Genomic DNA, 21,144 nt, shown 5'->3' with positions numbered 1-21,144 from the left:
ATATCAAAATAGACTTTTTAGTATTTTTTTAGTGCAAAATAAGGAATGCATAAAGTGCAAGCGTGTCCAAAAGTGCAAAGAACATTTCCGGCTCAAACAATTATAGAGGCTCCCAATCTCATATCAAGTTCTTATATATACACAGTTGGTAACTATGTAACCAAAATTAAACTAGTCTGTTCTTGTATATAAAGTCCACCAAAATGAAAGTCCACAGAAATTAAGAATGGGAGACAAATGCAGCTCTGGAGAAAAGCTGTAGCCGGAATGCAGAATGGCTCTGTGGTCCTACAGGCAGCCGGCCTGCGAGCCTCTTTCAGCCAATGCCTATTTCAAGGAATTTGCTGCTTGAATAAATAGTTCAAAGTTAAAAATCGGTTTCATTTTCTGCAGAGGAACAGATCCCTATAATCTGGAGATCGACTGTAATACAGATCTCCAGGACCTACCTGCAGGGATAAAGACTTTGCCCCCCAAATGTGTTGATTTCAGTGTGACAACCTGGCCCAAAAGGGAGATATGAAGCGCCTCTATGCTCAGAGCAGCTTTTCAGCTCCGTGGAGTAACCACAATTCCATAACAGGAGTAACCGCTGCTTGTGATCAGAGAAGACTTCCTGGTCAGATATCATGACTCCCAGGAAAATCATTTCCCTGTGGCATCTCTGACCCGAGCAATCAGAGGTCGAAGCCTTCCTGTCCTCTCTGTGGCTCGGTTCCAGTACAGGTTCAGGGAAGACCTGAGATGAATTCTCGAGTGCTTGTTATATGCCAAATTCTGCAGTTTCCCCCCCAAGCATCTATGCCTTTCAGTATGCCAGCCATTTCCAGAAACACAGTAGTACATCAGTCCTTCAGAGAAGTAGCAGTGGGCAAGTTTTGATAGCAGGCCATTGGTCTGTGTGTGTGCGCGCGCGCGCGCGCGCGCGCTACTTGGAAAGACCACTTAGTATAATTGCTTGTATGAATAAGAGTGTCTCTACATGAGAGGCCTCGCCGCGTGTTCATCAAGTGTAGGGCGATGCAATGTTAGCCAGGAAACGTAGTTTTAAAAGACAGAGCCGGCGGAGATCACTCCTCAGAGGGTTTGTTAATTTCATCTTTGCCTCCCCTAAGGCTCTGTCAATTTCACCTCTCCAGTCTAAAACTGTGTGGGATCATAACCAGGGGGCAGCCAGGAATGGAAATGGGCTGGAGCTGTCTTCCAGAGCCAGGCTTGGATCTGGAAAGGTCCAAATGGGCTGAAGTTTCCCTTCTGGCATTTCACAGCCCCTTCCCACAGCTCCAGTGTATAGCAAAGCCTTTGCCCTGCCACCAACTCTGTCTTTTTAAACTATCCTTCCCAACTAACATTGCACCTCCTGACACGTGTTCTTCACATGTCAGATGTCTCGTGTAGAGAGACTCAGAGCCGGTGTGGTACAGTAGTGAAAATGGTGGACTAGAAGTAAGATCCAGGTTCGAATCCTCATTCTGCCACGGAACTCATTCTGCCGTGGAAACTAGATGAAATCATTTTTAAAAGGGATTTTGGGAACTCCCGTGTGACTCTCATACCAACAGCCATGTGTTACGCTGTTTCCCAAGCATGCAGGGGCCCAAGGCAGACTGGGACTGAAGTGCAGGGGACAAGGAGAAGGGGATTGCAATTTTCCTGAGCCCATGGGTTGCCATTTGAGCTTCAATCCCAGCCTGACTTAGGCTCACATACACCTGGGAATTAATTTCTGAGCGTGGAACCGCCGGCTCATATCTGGCCAATAGGACTAGGGAGAAAACAAGAGGGGTCATGATGAAGACCTTGTGACCTGTAGTTAGGCACTCAGAACCTGACCCTAACCAGATACCAGAATTTTTGTTTTTGAGGGTTTTACCCAGAAGTCTGGGCATGACATAGGATGATTTTTTAGAGAATATTAGGTAAGAATTCCATGTTTTGAAGGAGCTGCTTGTTTAAAAAATATTATTGTTGATTATTTTTAAAATATTGTTATTGAATATTAAGAGTGTGGTATAGTGGCTAAAGTCCTGGAGCGAGAGCAAGGGTCAACCCCTGATCTATCAGGAGGCACTCTGAATGCCCATGTGTCACTCACTTCCTTTTCTGGCCCAATGTATCCAACCAAATTGTTGTGACGGTAAAATGGGTGACAGACAGACCCTGTACGCTGTCACGAACTCCTCGAAGAAAGGGCCAGACAAATTTGCAGTATGTATTATTATTGTCATTGCAACAATATATTGGAGGGTCTGTTGCTTTTTGCAATTTTACTAAGATTTACACCTTCTGCTTTAAGCTAAGTAGCTGTGTTTGTCTGTAACAGTAGAAAAGAGCAAGAGTCCTGTAGCACCTAGAAGACTAACAAAATGTGTGGCAAGGTAAGAGCTTTTGTGAGCCACAGCTCACTTCTTCAGATACCAAGATATCATGAAAGCTCACACCCTACCAACAAGTATGTTAGTCTTATAGGTGCTACTGGACTCTTGCCTTCTGCTTTGTTCACATAGAATTTGAATCCAGTGTTGAATTTACAGCTGCCATTCTGGTATCAATAAGCTGTTTTTCTACAGCAACAGGTTATAGAAAAACAGGACTTTTTTTCAGCTGGAACGGAGTTCCGGCACCTCTTGAAAATGATCACATGGCCAGTGGTCCCGCCCCCTGATCTCCAGACAGAGGGGAGTGTAGATTGCCCTCCGCGCTGCTGGAGTGGCATGGAGGGAAATCTAAATTCCCCTCTGTCTGGAGATCAGGGGGCGGGGCCACCAGCCATGTGACCATTTTTGCCAAGGGCAATTTAAACTTTAAAAAACTACCCCCTTGTTCCTGCTGACCCGAAGTGACGTCATTGCGCGATCCCAGGAACATGCGTGCACTTTGCGCATGCGCATGTGGTACCAAGAGCACCGCCTCCCGCCAGGAGTTGCCCCCTATGCTGGCAACACACTGACTTCCACCACCTCTTTTCCCAGAAAAAAAAGCCCTGTAGAAAATCATCCTTCTTGCAGCCCAGGAGATGCAATTGAGTTGTAGCTACTCACTGATACGGAAAGTTCTCTGCACATGCTCAATGCTTATCTATCTCATTCATTCATATTTTAACACTAAACCTGGCATCACAAAAACTTTCTGTGGCTAGGCATTTATGTGGACTTCTAGCTGTGAGTCTCATTGAGCCAGTTTGGTGTCGTGGTTAAGAGCGGCAGGACTCTAATCCGGAGAACTGGGTTTGATTCCCCACTCCTCCACTTGAAGCCAGCTGGGAGACCTTGGGCTAGTCACAGCTCTCTCAGAGCGCTCTCAACCCCACCCACCTCACAGGGTGATTGTTGTGGGGATAATGATAACACACTTTGTAAACCACTGTAAGCGGGTATTAAGTTGTCCTGAAGGGTAGTATATAAATCAAATGTTCTTGTTGTTGTCTTCTCTGTCCCCCCCATTGCACCTTTTTAAATGTCGAAGCAGCCATGGGGAGCATTTTGGAACTTGAAAAGGCACAGGGGAGGGGAACAAGCGCACCTAAGCTTACTGCACCGCAGCTTGTAGCCTTTTACAACTATTTTAAAATGTGGCTGTCAGTGTGTGAAAATGGACAGCTGAAGGTTTTCATGGCATGGAGGGCAATAGCACCACCCGGTAAATAACATCCCATCGAGCTCCTATAAGGGAGTGAGACATTTTTCTCCAGGTTGTTGGCAACCCTTGTTCCACAAAAGGACAACCAACACAGACAGCATTTCTGGCATTCAAAAGTGAGGGAGAACTTTTTGTTTTATTTTGCCAAGGTCAGACCCCGTCAAACATAATGAAAATGGTCTGGTTGACATGGATATGCACGGGAGCACTTCATTGAAGATTTATTGAGATTCAAACAATTCCATGAGTGTTAGATCTGACTACGCACGAATGCCGTGCCACTCTTCACATGGCCAGCGGCATCAGACAGGGGGGCAAGCGCACCAAGTGGGCAGACAGAGTAAGCCAGTCCCATTTTCTACCCCACCCCCAGCCACGCATAGGACTCAGTATCACCCGGTCTGCATCAGCAGGCAACCTGTGACGGTTCTTTAAAACCCACAATGGCTTCAGCGATGATGTTTTCCAAGAGAACTGGGTTGTATATTATTTCAGGAGGGCAGTTATGTTGGTCTGCAATAGCAAAGCAAGATTTGAGTCCAGTACCGCCTAGACCAACTTGGAAATCTTGCTGGCCTTTAAAGTGCTACTGGACTTGGATTTTGTTCTTGGGACATATATATTCTTCATTGGTCAAACAGCAAAGAGTTGGATCCGGGCATTTTGTCCTGTCCGTGGCTGTGCAGCTGCAGAAGACACCTCACGCCATGCATGCATCTGATGAAGAGAGCTGTGGTTCTCAAAAGCTGTCGCATCTGATGAAGAGGGCTGTGGTTCTCAAAAGCTTATGCTACAATGAAGTTGGTTAGTCTTAAAGGTGCTACTGGACTCTTTTCTATTTTGCTACTACAGACTAACACGGCTAACTCCTCTGGATCCGTCTCACACCAAAGAACAGTGTTGCTTTCGTGCTCTGTGCAAGCGGCAATTAAATGGTAGGATGCAATCCATCGTTTGCCTCAAGAAGAAACAAAAACGAGAATGCAGACTCTTTAGTTCCAGTAGTTAGCCAAATTAGTCTGTAGCTGCAAAATAGTAGAATCCAGTAGCACCTTTAAGACGAACCAACTTTACTGCAGCATAAGCTTTCGAGAACCACAGCTCTCTTCATCAGGTGCATCTGACAAAGAGAGCTGTGGTTCTCGAAAGCTTATGCTACAATAAAGTTGGTTCGTCTTAAAGGTGCTACTGGACTCTTTACTATAGTTCCCGTAGAATGCTACTCATCTCAGGGAATGGCCTCAGGTGCAGAAGGTACCCCTTTCCCCCACCATGACCCCATTTGGTTAAGAAGAATGGTCGCGGACGTGTTCCATGATCTTCATGAGTGCCACCCAGGTTTCTTCTGCCGTTGGGATGATCTGATTGGCGGGCAGAACGAAACCGTAGCGGCCCGTGTCCCTCAGCTCAAATGTGTAGGAATATTTGACTCCGTTTTCGTAGCTCCAGTCAATGGTTGTCCCATCGGCTTGATCTAGAGAAAAAGAACGCAACACAGAACCCTGAAGTTGCCACGGTTCTAGGAGGATCCTATTTTGTTAAATCTCATGGAGCCCTCTGTTCCCCTCACCCAGTTCAGTTATATTCAGCAAGAAACAATTGCAATTCTTTTAAATATTATTTGGTATTTCTATTTTTCATCATGTTTCAGTGCCACATTTTGTGGAAGCAGCCTTGAGCATCAAGGAAGCGGAGTCTAAATGTATAAAGCAAGGAACTAATAAAGTTCTATGAAGTGTTCAAACATCTAAATAAATGTGTGACATATTCATACACCTTCAGCTCCAAAACTGGGTTCCAGGATGGCTTTAAAGGTTCTTTGGAAGTGAGCTCCTTAGAGCCAACCCAAACTTACGGAAGAGTCCTGTTAAAGCTATCAAAACGGAAGTGAGAGATTTCATGGCACCAAACTCACCTGCACATGGAAAGCTAGCACACCAAGGAGAAACTGAAACTAGAAAACTTCTTTCTGTCATGTTGCTTTTCCAAGGCATTTTTGAGGGCAAGGGCCTTCAGGGATGCATTCTGGAGTGCTATAAGAGCTCTCCTATACACTATACCAGTTTGGTGTAGTGGTTAAGAGCATAGGACTCTAATCTGGAGAACCGGGTTTGATTTCCCACTCCTCTGCTTGAAGCCAGCTGGGTGACCTTGGGCCAGTCACAGCTCTCTCAGAGCTCTCTCAGCCCCACCCGCCTCGCAGGGTGATTGTTGTGGGGATAATAATAACACTCTTTGTAAACCGCTCTGAGTGGGCATTAAGTTGCCCTGAAGGGCAGTATATAAATTGAATGTTATTGTTGTTGTTGTCTTTATCAGATAGCAATATGGAAATTTTCTCAACCTCTGAGTATTGCTTTAAGTTATCTAAAATTGTATCAGGTTGACTTTGTCAAGGATTTGGGTACAATGTTGCCTGCCTGTTTCCCCTTTTATTTCCACATGCTAAATGACTAGACGCTTGCTTGTTTTAAAAGAAAAGCTGAAAACTTGGGCAAGGGGGATTGGAACATCCGTGAGGCGGCCAGACATCAGAAAAAGTCTCCGCCTCACACCACCCTGACACTAGTTTGGTGTACTGAGCCAGCTTGGTGTAGTGGTTAAGAGCGGCAGGACTCTAATCTGGAGAGCCAGGTTCGATTCCCCACTTCTCCGCTTGAAGCCGGCTGGGTGACCTTGCGTCAGTCACAGCTCTCTCAGAGCTCTCTCAACCCCACCCACCTCACAGGGTGATTATTGTTGGTTTCTTTGGCAATCTCAATGGAGAGAGGGATACAGGACCCTGTCCCTGGCATGGGGAGGCAGGGGAGGGGACGAGCTGGCTCTGTCTTTGAAAACTGAACTTGCTTGGAAAGCTCTTCCCCTCCCCTGCCCCCACTTACCTGACCAACGGGGGGCACACCCCCTGGGGCACCCCCAGCGGCACGGTGCACCCCCGGGCAGCATGGCACACCCCCATGCCATGCCGCCGCATGCTCCCACGCCCCACAATGAGCCTGTTTCAGGCCGAATCGGACCCGCAGGGGGGACAATTTAGCGTAGGGGAGCTCCTGGGCCGACCTTTGACCCGTGTGATGACGTCACTTCCTGGAAGTGACTTAATCATGTACACCAGGAGTGCCAGGCTCCCAGGCTCCCACCGGGGGATTCAAGGGACCTGACAACTCTACCCCTGCCTCTCTGCACTAGGGACTTAATGCTGTTATTAACTACACTTCCCAGGTAAAATTGTATCCTTGACATGGCTGAAAACACGTGTCTGGCGTTACCCGTAGCTTAGCTCTAAGTGAGCTGGTTTGGAAATGGGACAGAAATGCAGCCACTACTCACAGATCGTGTCGATGGTGCTTCCGAACGTGTATGCCGTGCCGTGGACGTCCGCCAAGGCTGAAACAGCCTCTCGAGCCAATTCATTCTGTAAGCAAGATATTAAAGAGTTAACAGTCTGGAGGTCTGGGATCATCCTCCTTGGTCAAGCCAAAGGAAGAAATTTGTTCTTCTCCTGTTATTTCCCTGAGAAGCAGGAAGTTCACTGCAGCCTTTAGGGCCAGTTCCCCCTTTTATTGGGGGAGGGGATGTGCATTGGTGGTACAGCCCTGCTATGCACGCACAAAGTGGTTAACCACATGTAGTGGTTAAGCGCGGCAGGACTGTAATCTGGAGAACCGGGTTTGATTCCCCACTCCACCAGTCATAGCCAGCTGGGTGACCTTGCGTCAGTCACAGCTTGTGCCCGATGGTGTGATTCACCCCCTCGTCCACCAACTGTCCAGCTTGCCCGCCACCGGCAGGCACCTCAGGAGCATGCGTGCTCCCAACCAGTGCAGTAACATCACTTCTGGCAGCAACGTTATTGCGCTGCCCGCAGGAGCATTTCTGGACTTCACTTGGGGCTGATTTGGGCCACAAACAGGCCGAATTGGCCTTGTGCGGAGCACGGGAGTGCTCACGCAGTTGGTGTGGTGACATCACAACCGGAAGTGACATCATCACGCTGGCTCCAGCGCATGCGTGTGTGCAAGAAGACCTCGTGCCTGGCACAAGATAAGTGTCAGGGACTCCACCCTCCTGACAGGAGGTGAGGGGTACCTGGCAACTCTACTCACAGGGTGTTTGTTGTGGGGATAAGAATAACATACTTTGTAAACCGCTCTGAGTGGGTGTTAAGTTGCCCTGAAGGGCGGTATATAAATCGAATGTTGTTGAGAGAGGTTAGGTTGAGAGCCTGTGACTGGCAGGATGTGGATTCGAACCTGGGCCTCCCAGATCCCAGTTTTGACACTCTCACCACCCCCGCACACTGGCTTAAAGTTCAAGTCGTTTCTTGATGTTCGGCCAATGTTCGGCCAAGATCCCCAGATCTTACTCTCTGGTGAAGACAGCACACCTGGTAGGAAGCCAGAAGGGTTCCAGGCTGGTAAGTAAAGGATCGATCCCTTTCTGATGCCCCTGCAATGGGGGCAGGGCCCGATCCACCATTCTGCGGCAAGTGGAGCCCGAGGGATAACCAGGCCAGGAAGGATAAAAAGGCTCAGCTGGCTTGAAGCCTTTGCCGAGAGCCACTGAGTCTTCGGCTCTCTGTCACCTGCCAGTCCAAGCCCCATGGGCCAGGGAACCAGATGTGTGTTGTTGCGCCTGTAACCACTGCTAGACTCATCCCAGCCAGCTCGTTCGACCAGCTCCACCACGCCACGGCTGCACAAGCTGTTCCCCACAGGTCACTGTCATTTAACAAGGATACTTGGGGCCCTGCAGGGTTTTTTTTAAAAAGAAAATATTGGTACAGCACAGTGTGCGTCATTTGTGCACACATCACGCACCACAACAACATCCTGTGGAGTCTGCAGTGAGAATCTTTGGCACAGGGAAGAGAAATGAGTCCACTGATCAGAGCGTGAAGTCTGACAGGAGCCAGGATGGCTCGCTTTGCTTCCCGCTTTTTTGCACATCACTTTTTACATCAGTTAACAGCGCAGCTGTTGTAACATAGTAGTAAAATGATTGGGCTGCAAATCAGAATTCTGCTGGTTCAACTTCCACTACTGCCACGAGCTCAGCAGGTTGCCGTGGGCTGTGGTTGGGCTGTGAATCAGCAGTCTGCTAGTTTGACCCCCACTACTGTCATGAGCTCAGCAGGTGGCCTTGGATAAGTGGTTGGACTGTGACTCAGCACTCTGCTAGTTCGACTCCCACTACTGCCATGAGCTCAGCAGGTGGCCTTGGGTAAGTGGTTGGGCTTCCAATCAGCACCCTGCTGGTTCGACTCTCACTACTGTCATGAGCTCAGCAGGTGGCCTTGGGTAAGTGGTTGGGCTTCCAATCAGCACCCTGCTGGTTTGACTCCCACTTCTGCCATGAGCTAAGCAGGTTGCATTGGGCTGTGAATCAGCACTCTGCTAGTTCGACTCCCACTACTGCCGTGAGCTCAGCAGGCAGCCTTGGGTCAGACACTTCTCACAGGCCAGCTTCTCAACTATATTGCGGGGATAATAACAAGACTGACTTTGTTCACTGCTCTGAGTGGGCACTAATCTATCTAGAAGAGCACTATATAGAGTCATTAATATTATTATTGCTGTTTAGCTTAAACTTTTGAATTGCTCCAATGTTGTTTTGGACCTGCACTTTTTTATCCCCTCCAGACAGCCATTCTGTGTCTTGCTGCACATTTTTAAAGCCCTGGGATTCCTTACCGAGAGTTCGATGAATTCTCACCAAACTACAGTTCCCATGGTGCTTTGTGAATAGCCCTGACAGTAAAACAAACGGAAGGTTAACGGAAGGACCTCGTCTTACCAGTTCCTGATGGTCAGGGCAGGCTGTGGCTTGTAGCCATAGGGGAACATCAGCATCTGGGAATAGCTGTGGATGGAGAGCACGGATTTCACGTTCCCGTGGCCTAGGATGAAGTCCACGATGGATTTCACTTCGCTCTCCGAGTGAGGGAAGAGCCCATGGTATGTTTCTGCACAAGGATTGCTGCTGGCTCCAGGCCCTGTGGTGGAATCCAGAAGGAAACAATTTTAGACTCCAGTACCCACTAAAAGGCAGATTACCAAATGTTGCATTACCTGCAATTTATGAAGAGTCTTCAAGGGCAGCCCCATGTATAGCAGATTGCAGTAGTCAAGACTATTTGTATGCATTTTCTTAGACCTAACTCACATATTGCAGCAGTTGCTGATTCCTCAGGGCTGGATTCCACATGATAAAGGTTCATTTGAAATAGATGGATGTGGGAAATTTTCCATGTGATTCCGTACATCAAATATTTCCTGCATTGTGCAGGGGGTTGGACTAGATGACCCTAGAGATCCCTTCCAACCCTATGATTCTGTGATTCTATGACTAGCAATGTGGTCTGGGAGCCAGCCATAAGGAAGTAGCTACCAGACCACACTGGTAATGCAGATATCATCCTTCAGTAATCCTTACAACAACCCTGTAAAGTAGACTAGTGTTATCACCCTGATTTGACAATTGGTATCAATAGTCAACAATGCAGAAAGTACTAACAGTTATCGAAGTGGTGCTTAGGAAGTTAATAGTGAAGCTCCCGAAAAACCACTTTTAGTGAAGGCGAAACATACAAACACTTGCCTCCAAAGCCGGCATCCCAGTTCCGGTTGGGATCCACACCAACGCAAGAAGATCCAGCGTTGATGGACCTCGTCTTTCGCCACATGCGATTCTGAACAAGAAGGCACATGTTGGCTGCATTCAGACATCACTTTAACAAACATTAAGTTAACATATGCATGAGCTCAGCAGCTGGACTTGCGTATGAACACCTTCTGTTTCCTCTTCTCTTCTTGTGCCAAGAATCCCAGTTTAAAAACTAACTATGGTTATCTGTGGCTGTGACAGGTTATCAGTCAAGTATAACCTGTTGGTGGCAGCAAAAAGGAATACTTGTGCTGGGGGAGGGAGGGTAAAGCTGGAGAGGTGAACACCTCATTGAGGTCTAGCAGCTTGTGCCCTGGGTCAACTGAGAGCCAGTGTGGTGTTGAGGTTAGTGTGTCAGACCCAGGTTCGAGTCTTCACAAAGCTTGCTGGGTAACTTTGGGCCAGTTGTACCCTCAGCCTAAGCCATCTCTCGGGATTGTTGTGAGAATATAATGAGGAAGTGGAACATGTTGTAAACCACTTTGGATCCTCAATGGGGAGAAAAATAGGACATAAATGGTGGAAAATAAATAAATTCCACATTCCTTGTATTAGAAACTGGTTCCTGTGGGGCCCATTTTACCTCAGTGTTCAATCCAGATTCTTAGCATGAGAAGAAAGGAAGAGGATATTTTATTAATTAAATTATTTACTTACAAGATTTTTACCACACCTTTCTGCCCTCTTAGAGCAACCAAGGTGGCTTCAACATACAAATTAAAATTTCATCTTATAAAAACCATTAAAATCAGCGCTCCAATACATCATGAAACAATTTAAAATCAGAATTTGAAATGAATACAAAAGATAAAAACAACAGTTAAAACATTGGGGAAGGAGATGGGATCGTCGAGGGGATGCCGAGAAAAAAGAAGAGCCTTCGCCCGCTCAAAGAAGATGTGACAGAAGAGTGCAGGCAAATCCTCCTGGGAAGAGAGTTCTAAAGTCTGGGTGCCACCACTGAAAAGACCATCTCCTGCCTTGCCACCTGCCCAGTCTCAGAAAGCTGAGGCGCCTGAAGCAAAGTTGACTCTCATGACCAGGCAGATTCATAAGGAAATAGGAGGTCCACCAGGGATGTTGATCCCAAACCATATGGGGCTTTAAAATTCAGCACCAGCAACTTGAATTGTGTCCAGAAACAGGTTGGAAGCCAGTGTCGATGAGCTAGGACGGGAGTGATATGTTCCCTATGACCCACTCCAGTCAGCATCCTGGCTGCAGCATTCTGCACCAACTGAACCTTCTGCACAATCTTCAAGGGCAGCCCCATGTAGAGTGCATTGCAGTAGTCTAAACTAGATGTAACCAGGACATGAACCACAGTGACCAGATCTTTCCTGCCCAGGGAAGGACACAGCTGGCTAACCTGTCAAAGTTGGTAAAAAGCACCCCTGGCCAAAGCTGCTACCTGTTTATCCAGCAGTAGGCCTGGGTCCAAGAACAACCCCCCCCCCCCCGCCCCACCTACTTACCTGTTCCATCAAGGAGAGTACAACCGCATCCAGAATGGGTGACGCCTTAAAAGGTCAGACCTGCTGCTCACCAGTAGCAATCCGTCTTCTTGGGATTAAGCTTAGTGCTAGTTTTAGTGCCTGTCCCATGTGCATGTTTTAGTGCTAGTTCTTGCGCACATCCCAGCTTAATGCCAATTGCAAGTCATCTGAATTCAGCCATTGACACATCAACAGTTTTAATTAACAGAAAGGTGGCGTCAATTTTGCTGGGGTGGTTTGCATTTGAAACCCAATCTGGCTGATCCTGGACTGCTCCCAGGCTGCTGATCTCTGGATCAGGGCCACCTCTGCATGCACGGGCTGGCCTGGAGCAGGAGGCGCATCCCCTGAATGCAACAGCAGACCCGTTCACAGTGGAGATGCACAGCACATTCACTGGGTCCAATGCCAATGTTCTGAGTAGAGATGGGCACGGCACACAATACTTAGACCACAATTTTGCACGGTCCACACCGGTTTGGCATTCATGAGCCGGCAGGTCATGGGATGCGCCGTTTTTCACAGACGCAACAAACTTTGGCTGGTCCATCGGTCCGTGAATCCAGACATCCCGGCATCGAGCAATCAATTCCCTAGGCAAGGTTGGAGCCGCCTGCAAACGTTCTACCGCCTTCAAAACACACCAATTTTAGCCCTGAAAACCTTGATAGGCAGCTCAGGGCCGACAGACTACAGACCGACGAACCGGTCCACAAACTGGGCCAGTCTGTGGAAAGTTCATGGACCATGGTCCATGAAAATCGATGGACCACAGACCAATGGTCTGTGCCATTTTTCCGGTCCGTGCCCACCTCTAGTTCTGAGCTGTGCTAGGTTGGAAGAGAACCCAGCATTGGGAGCCAGTAAAGTGTTTTCGTCCTTCAAGAAGAAACTATACTATACTATAACAAGGGTGTGAATTTGGCAGGGCATCGATTCTGCAACATGCTTCACCTAACCATTAACTGGCCCTGAACTCACAGACTTTCCTCCCAGAAGCCCTTACCGTGCTGTGAGTGTAAGCAAACCCATCTGGATTAGTGACGATCTCCAAAAAGATGTCCATGGTGTCTAGGACCGCAGTTAATGAGGCATCTTTGCCAAATTCGCTGACTATCTGCAAAAGGAGGGAAGGTCCACATGAGTTAGACAAAGGGATGCTGGCAGGCAAGAAGTGTGCAACTGGGAACCTTTCCAGCGTCTTCTCTGCGTCTAAACCACACTGCTACACATGCAACATTAGCCTGCTGCACCATAACCCGGATCCCTTTGCACTCTGTGTGTGCGTGCAAAGCAACTGTGCTCCCATTTTTTCCCCCTGGTGAACAGAGTCCTCTGGCTGCTCTCAGCCGTGCAAAACACGACCTGCCCATCATTTCCCGTTACCTTGTTAGCTGTCCACAGACCCGTCGCTTGGGTGATCCACTCTCGGGAGTGAATGCCGGTGTCGATCCAAATGGCGGGGCGCTTGTCGCCTCCTGTGCTGAACTGCAAGAGAAACCAAAAACTGCAGCACCTCTTTTAGTGGCAGCACAAACCCCTGTTTCCACCTGGCTGGCCTTACTGCTAGGCGACCCCAGGTACCTTTCTACCAGGGCTACCAGCCTCCAGGTGGGGCCTGAAGAGCTCCTGGGGTTACAGCAGAGACTCCAGAAGATGACTGCTTTGGAGGGTGGACTCTACAGCATTATACCCTCCCCTCCCCAAACCCTGACCTCTCCAGGGTCCACTTGCAAATCTCCAAGAACATTGCAGCCCAGAGTTAGCAATCTGACTGCCTTCTTTTGAAGCGCCATCTGCCACGTCTGCCTTGCTTTGGTCACAGACAGAAAGGACATTCCTTTTCCAGGATTAGATCGAAAGCAGATCAAATGCAAAGCCCGGCAATATTATCATCTTGAAAAGCCCTCAAGTTAAGCCAAATGTTGTTATTTATTTAGTTTTTAAAAAACATTTTTATGCTCCTTTTCTACCCCACTAAGGACCTCATGTATCCCTAACACAGAGCCACTGGTACATTATTTATTATTTATTTTATTCTATTTATACCCCGCCCTCCCCACAGATGGGCTCAGGGCGGCTAACAACATTCAAAAAATACATTAAAAGTCGCAAAAACATAAAATCAATAATAATTTTTTAAAAGTCATTAAAATAGTCCAGGAGCAGACTATTTAAACAAATATTGGGAGTCTGTATACGGGCATAGCAGATGGCCAAGGGCAGCCCCAGAAGAAGTGGTGGTCTTAGATGGAAGAAGGGGGACACCCGCTGGCACTCAGCCAAAGGCCTGGCGGAACAGCTCCGTTTTACAGGCCCTGCGGAACTGTAACAGGTCCCCCAGGGCCCGGATCTCCAGCGGGAGATCAAAATAACATATCTGTGGGAAAGTCTGCCCCACTTGATAACAAAGGAAACAACGGAGGGAGGAGAGGGTAACTGAAGACGAGCATAAGCAAATATTGTTTCACACATGCAGCCTTTGTTGAAACTGCAGGTATCTGGGAACCTTACATGGCTAAGAGCACAATCCTAACTGATCAAAGGAAGTCCCACTATGTTGGTTAGTCCAGTAGCACCTTTAAGACTAACCAACTTTATTGTAGCATAAGCTTTGGAGAAGCACAGCTCTTTTTGTCAGATGCATTGTCAGCTTTCAAGAACCACAGCTCTCTTCATCAGATGCATCGTCAGAAGAGAGCTGTGGTTCCTGAAAGCTTATGCTACAATAAAGTTGGTTAGTCTTAAAGGTGCTACTGGACTCTACGATTTTGCAGCTAGAGACTAACACGACTAAATCCTCTGGATCTATGTTAAAAGGTATTTACCAAGTAAGTTTACAGCTTCCCTTCTCTGTTGATGGGCAGGAATCTGGAATTGACCCCATCTTGGGACAGTTATTATCTGTTTGTTGATTTTATGATGAACTGTTTTATGGTTTAAATCTTTGTATTATATTTTTATAAACTGTTGTACCTCGTCCTGAGCCTGCTTGCGGGAAGGGTGAGTTAGAAATATAATAAATAATAATAAGTATAAGATTCTACTTTCAAAGTCAAAACAGATTGCAGATGTCCATCAGTCTGTAAGAAATAAACTGTTCCCAACAAAGCAGTGATTTGGACTGCGGCCAGGCCAGGAATAGGAGAGGGAATATAGACTCTTCCATTCCCACTCAGTTTTGTTCAATGAAACACATCTGTTGCTAGCATTTTTAAAGGGGGAAATTGTGTGTGTGTTTTTCCCAGATAGATGGAGATCCGTGACTATCACGTCACTTTGTGCCTTCAGTCTGAAAGTCACGTACCTTGAGAACGTAGATTGGTCGTCCTTCATAGCTTTGTCCAATCTGGAGTTTGCTGACCAAGTTTGGGTTTTCAGCCACAAATTCATCCATCCAGCTGTAGATCTGAAAGGAGGAGACGATTGCTGGACCTTGAATCATGGCTCTCTTGAGGATCTCATTTTAGCTTGGTTTTATTTTTATTTATTCATTTATAAAACGTATACTCCACCTCTCTGCCTTCATCAGGGCCACCGAGGCGGCTAAATCCCCAAGGCGGCATCCATTGTGTTGACATACATTTTCTGACAGCCTTCTGGCTTTGGATGGGCTGGGCCTTTTCCACTGCGGCTCATTTGGTACTGAGCTTTCTGGTGCTGTGTGTTGGGGCATGCATCAGGAAAGCTGGTGCAGCCATAGCAAATTGACAGGATGCACGCAGGAATCCGCATATTCAGTCCTGGGCATCTCCAGGTAAGGGTTCTTACATACTTCCGGGAAAGCTGTCTCTCTGCCTGAGATGCTGCCAGGTAATACTAAGACAGACCAATGGACCAACAGTGGGAAAGCGCAAGAGTCCAGTAGCACTATAAGACTAACCAAATTTGTGGCCGGGGATGAGCTTTTGTGAGCCACAGCTCACTTCTTCAGATACAGCTAGAATGTGAGTCCATCTGTCCTGATCTGAAGAAGTGAGTGTGGCTCACAAAACCTCATACCCTGCCACAAATGTTGTTAGTCTTACAGGTGCTACTGGACTCTTCCACTTTTCCACTGCTACAGACAGACTAACGCGGTTCCCCATCTTGATCTATCTCAATGGTCCAACAGTAGAAGGCAGTTCCTCGTGTGGAACACTGGCAGTGTTTCTTTGCATGCTCACCTTTTTCTAGCAGGCTATAATTTGCAAAGCTGTATGCACTGGGATACCCACACACACAGGAACACACACTATTCCAGGGTTCCTGGATGCAGAAGAGAGAGGTCACTTTCCCCCCTTTTCTAGTTCTGTACATCCAGCCACCCGGTACAGAGACTCAATGCCTTTAAGAGCAGTATACTCATGGTCAGCAGCAAGGTAAACTCTTCCCACCATGTGAAGAAGTGAACCAGAACAGCTTTGCCACTTGCTCTCTGCCTGTTTTGTTGCAATGAAGTCAGAGAGTTTCCCCTTTAGAAAGGGGGCAACCTTCAGATGGGGGAGGTAGATGCCAGATTTAGAGCCCTGGGCAGATGCACTCTCGAAAGCTCGTACCCTGGAAATCTAGTTGGTCTCTAAGATGCTACTGGACCAGAATCTTGCCCTTCGACTGCAGACCAACACAGCTACGCACCTGAAACTGCCACTCCAATGACTCTGAAAATGTGATACCACAGCCAATGGGTAGTAAACTATATGAAGGGACAAGAGGAGAAGAACATGCTAATATATGCAACGTACCTCTTCAATGGTGTGGTAGGAGGAGAAGCTGAATTTCCCCAAGCTCCGCTCAGATTTCCTGGACAGCAACATGATCTCATTTTCCTTATCCAGCAAATCCTGTGTTTAAAAAAATACCCACCAAAGATGCTCACAAATATCTTTTTTTAAACCGACTCCATTCTTTAGAGATAACCTTGAAAGCTGCCAATAGCTTGGCCCTGACTGACCCATTGTGAGTCTTCTCACTAGGGCTTTTTTTCAGCTGGAACGCAGTGGAACGGAGTTCCAGCACCTCTTGAAAATGGTCACATGGCTGGTGGCCCCGCCCCCTGATCTCCAGACAGAGGGGAGTTTAGATTGCCCTCTGCGCCGCTTGGCGGCGCAGAGGGCAATCTCAACTCCCCTCTGTCTGGAGATCAGGGGGGCGGGGCCACCGGCCATGTGACCATTTTCACTGAGAGCGATTTAAACTTTAAACAACTCCCCCCTTGTTCCAGCTGAACCAAAGTGACGTCATTGTGCGATCCTGAGTTCCACCACCTCTTTTCCCAGAAAAAAAGCCCTGCTTAGAGCCAAGCTAGAAGTGATGAATTACACTTGAATGGCAAGTGAACAGACTCACATGTATTCCTCCCTGTTCACCTGCACTCCACTCAATCACACAGAACCAGTTCAAACACAGACACGGGATAGAGAGCTATGTGATCAGGTGGAGCTCAAGTGAATGGCAAGTGAACCGGGAGGAATACACGCGAGTCTGTTCACTTGCCAGGCTAGTGTAATTCGTCACTTCTAGCATGGCTCTCAGATGAGCTCTGCATGAATGGAATGTGTGGGCACAAGTCCAGTGTTCCCGCTAACGTGAGCAACTGAGCAATTACGCACAGATTCTGACTCCTCCACTCACAGCTTCTCAGCTGAAGCTCACAGGTACTAACTGTCAGGTGGCCCTGCTCTCCTGCTCAGATGGTGCCTACGGGCGGGATGGAGCAGAGATGGAACCTCGTCCCACTTCTCTCCTCCTTTCCTGGCTGTGGCTGGTTTGGCCCCCAGGGCAGAGCCAGAGAGCTCCTCCAGCCGCTGCTGGCTCTCTAGCAGGGGAACAGAACAGAGCCAAGCCATGGGGCTCAGCCTGACCTCTGCTACCTGAACCCACTGGGATCCCCTCAGCCCCAGAGAGCAGAGGAGCGGGGGCAGTTTGATATTTAAAAACCCTGTATAAATGAATGCTTGCGTTGTTGTTTCTTAGTGAGAATCAGTACAAAGTCGTTGATATTTTATGTTTGCAGACTGAATTTTTTTTTTAAGGAGGTGCTTTCAAAACTTTAATGCAAGTTGTTGTTTCGGCTCACAAAGTATATTTTTGGCTCACAAACCTGCATAGCTTAGAGGGAACATTGGGACAAAATTCCTCAAGACTCCCCTCCCATGTCAATGGACTCTTCTTTTCCCTTCATGCGTTAGGGCAGGATGAGGAGGTACTCAAAAGGACCCTTCGTTGGACAAGAGGTCAGAGTTTCTTCTGCTGCTGCAACAACTCTTCTTACCTGTAGATCTTCTATCATGATGGTATAGGGAATCCCCTCGGACTCCAAGAAGACCTTGACAGCCTGAAGGCTCTGGAAAGGGACTCTCATATCCACCGGGAGGCTGGGCTTAGCCGGGCCAAGCCAGTAGTCAATCTGATTGTGAAAAGCAAAGCAAAGTTAGCAGGCTCCAGTCTTCTCCCCCAGTCCTTAAAGGGCATCCTCGCCATGAGTTGAATTTTGGGGAGGCTTCTGGTGTGCCGTGATGTGCCATCAAGTGCTGAGATCATCCTAGAAAACCTTAAGAGCCCTGAACCAGGGCCGTTTCCACACTACTCAGCTTCATCCGGAATGTTGCGGAACGTTGCAAAAAACCCGCGGAAAATAGTGCAAAACGTTGAACGTTGCAAAAAAGCCACGTAGTGATCGAGTGGAGTGCAAGTGGAGTGCAAGTGAACAGGGAGAAATGCATATGAGGGCCAAGCCACACATGATGAATGACACTTGAACAGCAAGTGTATTTCTCCCTGTTCACTTGCCCTCCACTCAATCCACTTGCCGTTCAAGTGTCATTTGTCATGTGTAGCTTGGCCCTTAGTCTGTTCACTTGCTGTTCAAGTGTCATTCGTCACTTGTAGCTTGGCCCTTAGAAGTGGCCATCCCAGACAGAAGAAGGTTGGAGAATGGTGTGGGATGGGTAATCTACTGGCCAAGTCTCCTGCTCAAGGAAGACTAAAGTGAATCGGAGCTGTCCAGAGAATTCTTTTTTTTTTAAAGTAAATTTTATTGGATGGTTAACATATCATACACACTGTTAATACATACTAATTATCCCCTATATATATAGTGTATGCTCCCCACCCCCTCCCCTCCCCCTTTCCTCTATTGACTTCCAATGAGCTGTCCAGAGAATTCTTGAGCAGTTCATTCCAATGTGTCGTGTGCAGGAGAATTTCCTCACATATTGTGCCCCATTTTAAGAGTGAAATAGTGGCTAGAATATCAGACTAGGATTTGGGAGTCCCAGGTTCGAATCCCCACCCTGCCACAGAAGCTTGCTGAGTGACTTTGGGCAAATCGCTCCTTTTCTTTCAGCCTAACCTACTTTATGAGGTTGCTGTGAGGATACAATACAGAGGAGAATGATATAAGCTGCTTTGGGTTCCTACAGGGGAGAAAGGTGGGTATAAATGAAGTAAATAAATAAACAAATAGCGCATGTCGGATGAGTACCATTTAGATTTTCCAGTTTGGGTGCCAAAACCATTTGCGGGGGACCAATCTTGCCGTAATCTACAGATGCTGAATAAATTGATATTTCCCACCAACCCCATGGGGGATCCTACCAGCTTCATCCCCGCCTCTGGCTCGGATGGAGTTCAAGCATCCATCACTGGGGTTCCCCCAGATACTTTTCTCTGCCTTCCAGAATTCCCACCATTTTGTCCTCTGGCGATCTAGGCCTTGCCAAATTCAGCCAGCCGGAAAGGAGCCAAGTAGGAGCTTTGCTTAAAGATTTCAGTTGAAGCAAAAAGTGGAAAACCACAATCCAGGGAATAGGATACTCACTGAAAGTTAACAAATGAATGAATGCCTTCTAATAAATATATTCGTGTAAAGTGTACAAGTGCAGAATCAATAGGAACAATATTAATGTCTTTTACAACTACAATAAAAAATACATTCATACACATGTCTTTTTGTATATAAGTATTTAGGGATGCATGTATTTTTGTATAGTAGTTGTAAAAGACATTAATATTAATTTGTTAATCTGAGAGATCTCGGTCTTTTGGTGCTACACCTCTGAAGATGCCAGCAACAGCTGCTGGCGAAACGTCAGGAAGTACAATGCCAAGACCATGGCAATACAGCCCGGAAAACCCACAACAACCATCGTTCTCCGGCCGTGAAAGCCTTCGACAATACATTAATTTGTTAACTTTCAATGAGTATTCTACTCCCTGGATTGTGGTTTTCCATTTTTTGCTTCAGTTTTTCTGTCTGGGGAGGCTTGCCCTGTGTGATAAAGATTTCAAGTGGCATGAAATGCCATTCAGAAATTCCATTTCTATATCCCTGCAAACAGATGTGCTGCATCCTTCTTACCTGTAAGTCTTCCCTTTCTTCCAGCTCCCTCAACAAGTGTATCTGCTCTTCATCGTCTGCTCTGATGCGGAGAACCTGGTCTCTGGAGAAGAAGAGGACATGAGGAGTGACTTGGATGCATTTTGAAGATCAGAGCAGAACAACGTGGGATGAAGAGAGCACAGGAGGCCCAAATCCAATCTCTCTCTCTTTCTCTCTCTCTCTCGGTCTGCTTCACAGGCTTGTTGTGACAATAAAATGAGATGACATCATCTTTGGCGGAAGATGGTGTAAAGTGTCAAAAACGTGTCGATGTTTATGGAAATGTTGACTGTACTAATGTCACACTGTGTAATCCGCCTTGAGTCTCAGTGAGAAAGGCGGATTATAAATGACATAAACAAAGTGCTCTGGGCACTAAAATCGACAGGATTATAAATATTGTGATAAATCCCTCCTCCTTCCTACATTTGCTCCTTCTCCTCTTCTGGTACTCACCCAACAAAGAGCTGCTCACCGAAGGCAGCTGAGAGCAGAAAGCCAAAGATCATCAGGCGCTCCATGGCCAGCAATGAGAGAGGCCGCCTGAGTTCGTCGTCCTATATAGCTCCCTGTTTTCCCTGCTGGGCTTCCTCAAGGCCTTGCCTCTCTGGGGATATTATTCATGTTTTCTGTCCTGGCCACGAGACCAAAGATATCTCTCCAAGCAGGTTAATAAAAAGCCATTTCCTTAATCATGTTTATTTGAAGAGAAATTGGAACATGAGGCTTGCGGACCCAGGAGGAAAGGAACAGGGCAAAGCCGGCCGTAGCATGAAGCAAAACGAAGGGGAATTGCATCACTCCGCTTTTCTAAAACCCATTTGGGCTGTGGCTCGTCACTGGGGTATGGTTTTAAGCAGCTTATGGTCACCGTCCAAGCAGTGCTGGGGCGGGCACACAATGCCAAAAAGATGCCCATAAAGCTGGCATCTTCACAGAAGGAAGCCAAGGATGTTAGGCAGTGCATATGGCCACCTCCCT

General features: G+C 47.3%; 1 protein-coding gene across 1 annotated transcript; it reads right to left on the bottom strand.

Annotated features, from left to right (window-relative positions):
* Positions 1-4,754: 4,754 nt before the first annotated feature.
* On the bottom strand, positions 4,755-20,739 carry LOC129335874 (carboxypeptidase A1-like). The gene is given in 12 exon segments (XM_054988718.1): positions 4,755-5,113; positions 6,970-7,054; positions 9,436-9,455; positions 9,458-9,634; positions 10,240-10,330; positions 12,808-12,918; positions 13,188-13,289; positions 15,109-15,210; positions 16,526-16,624; positions 18,055-18,189; positions 20,143-20,224; positions 20,620-20,739. Coding segments are annotated over 12 exon segments (1,257 nt in total). The 5' UTR covers positions 20,685-20,739; the 3' UTR covers positions 4,755-4,925.
* Positions 20,740-21,144: the final 405 nt, after the last annotated feature.

This window comes from Eublepharis macularius, chromosome 9 (genome assembly GCF_028583425.1).
Source record: "Eublepharis macularius isolate TG4126 chromosome 9, MPM_Emac_v1.0, whole genome shotgun sequence".
Taxonomy (NCBI): Eukaryota; Metazoa; Chordata; class Lepidosauria; order Squamata; family Eublepharidae; genus Eublepharis; species Eublepharis macularius.
The sequence above is the reverse complement of the archived record's forward strand: the minus strand, read 5'-3'. Positions and strand labels throughout refer to the sequence as shown.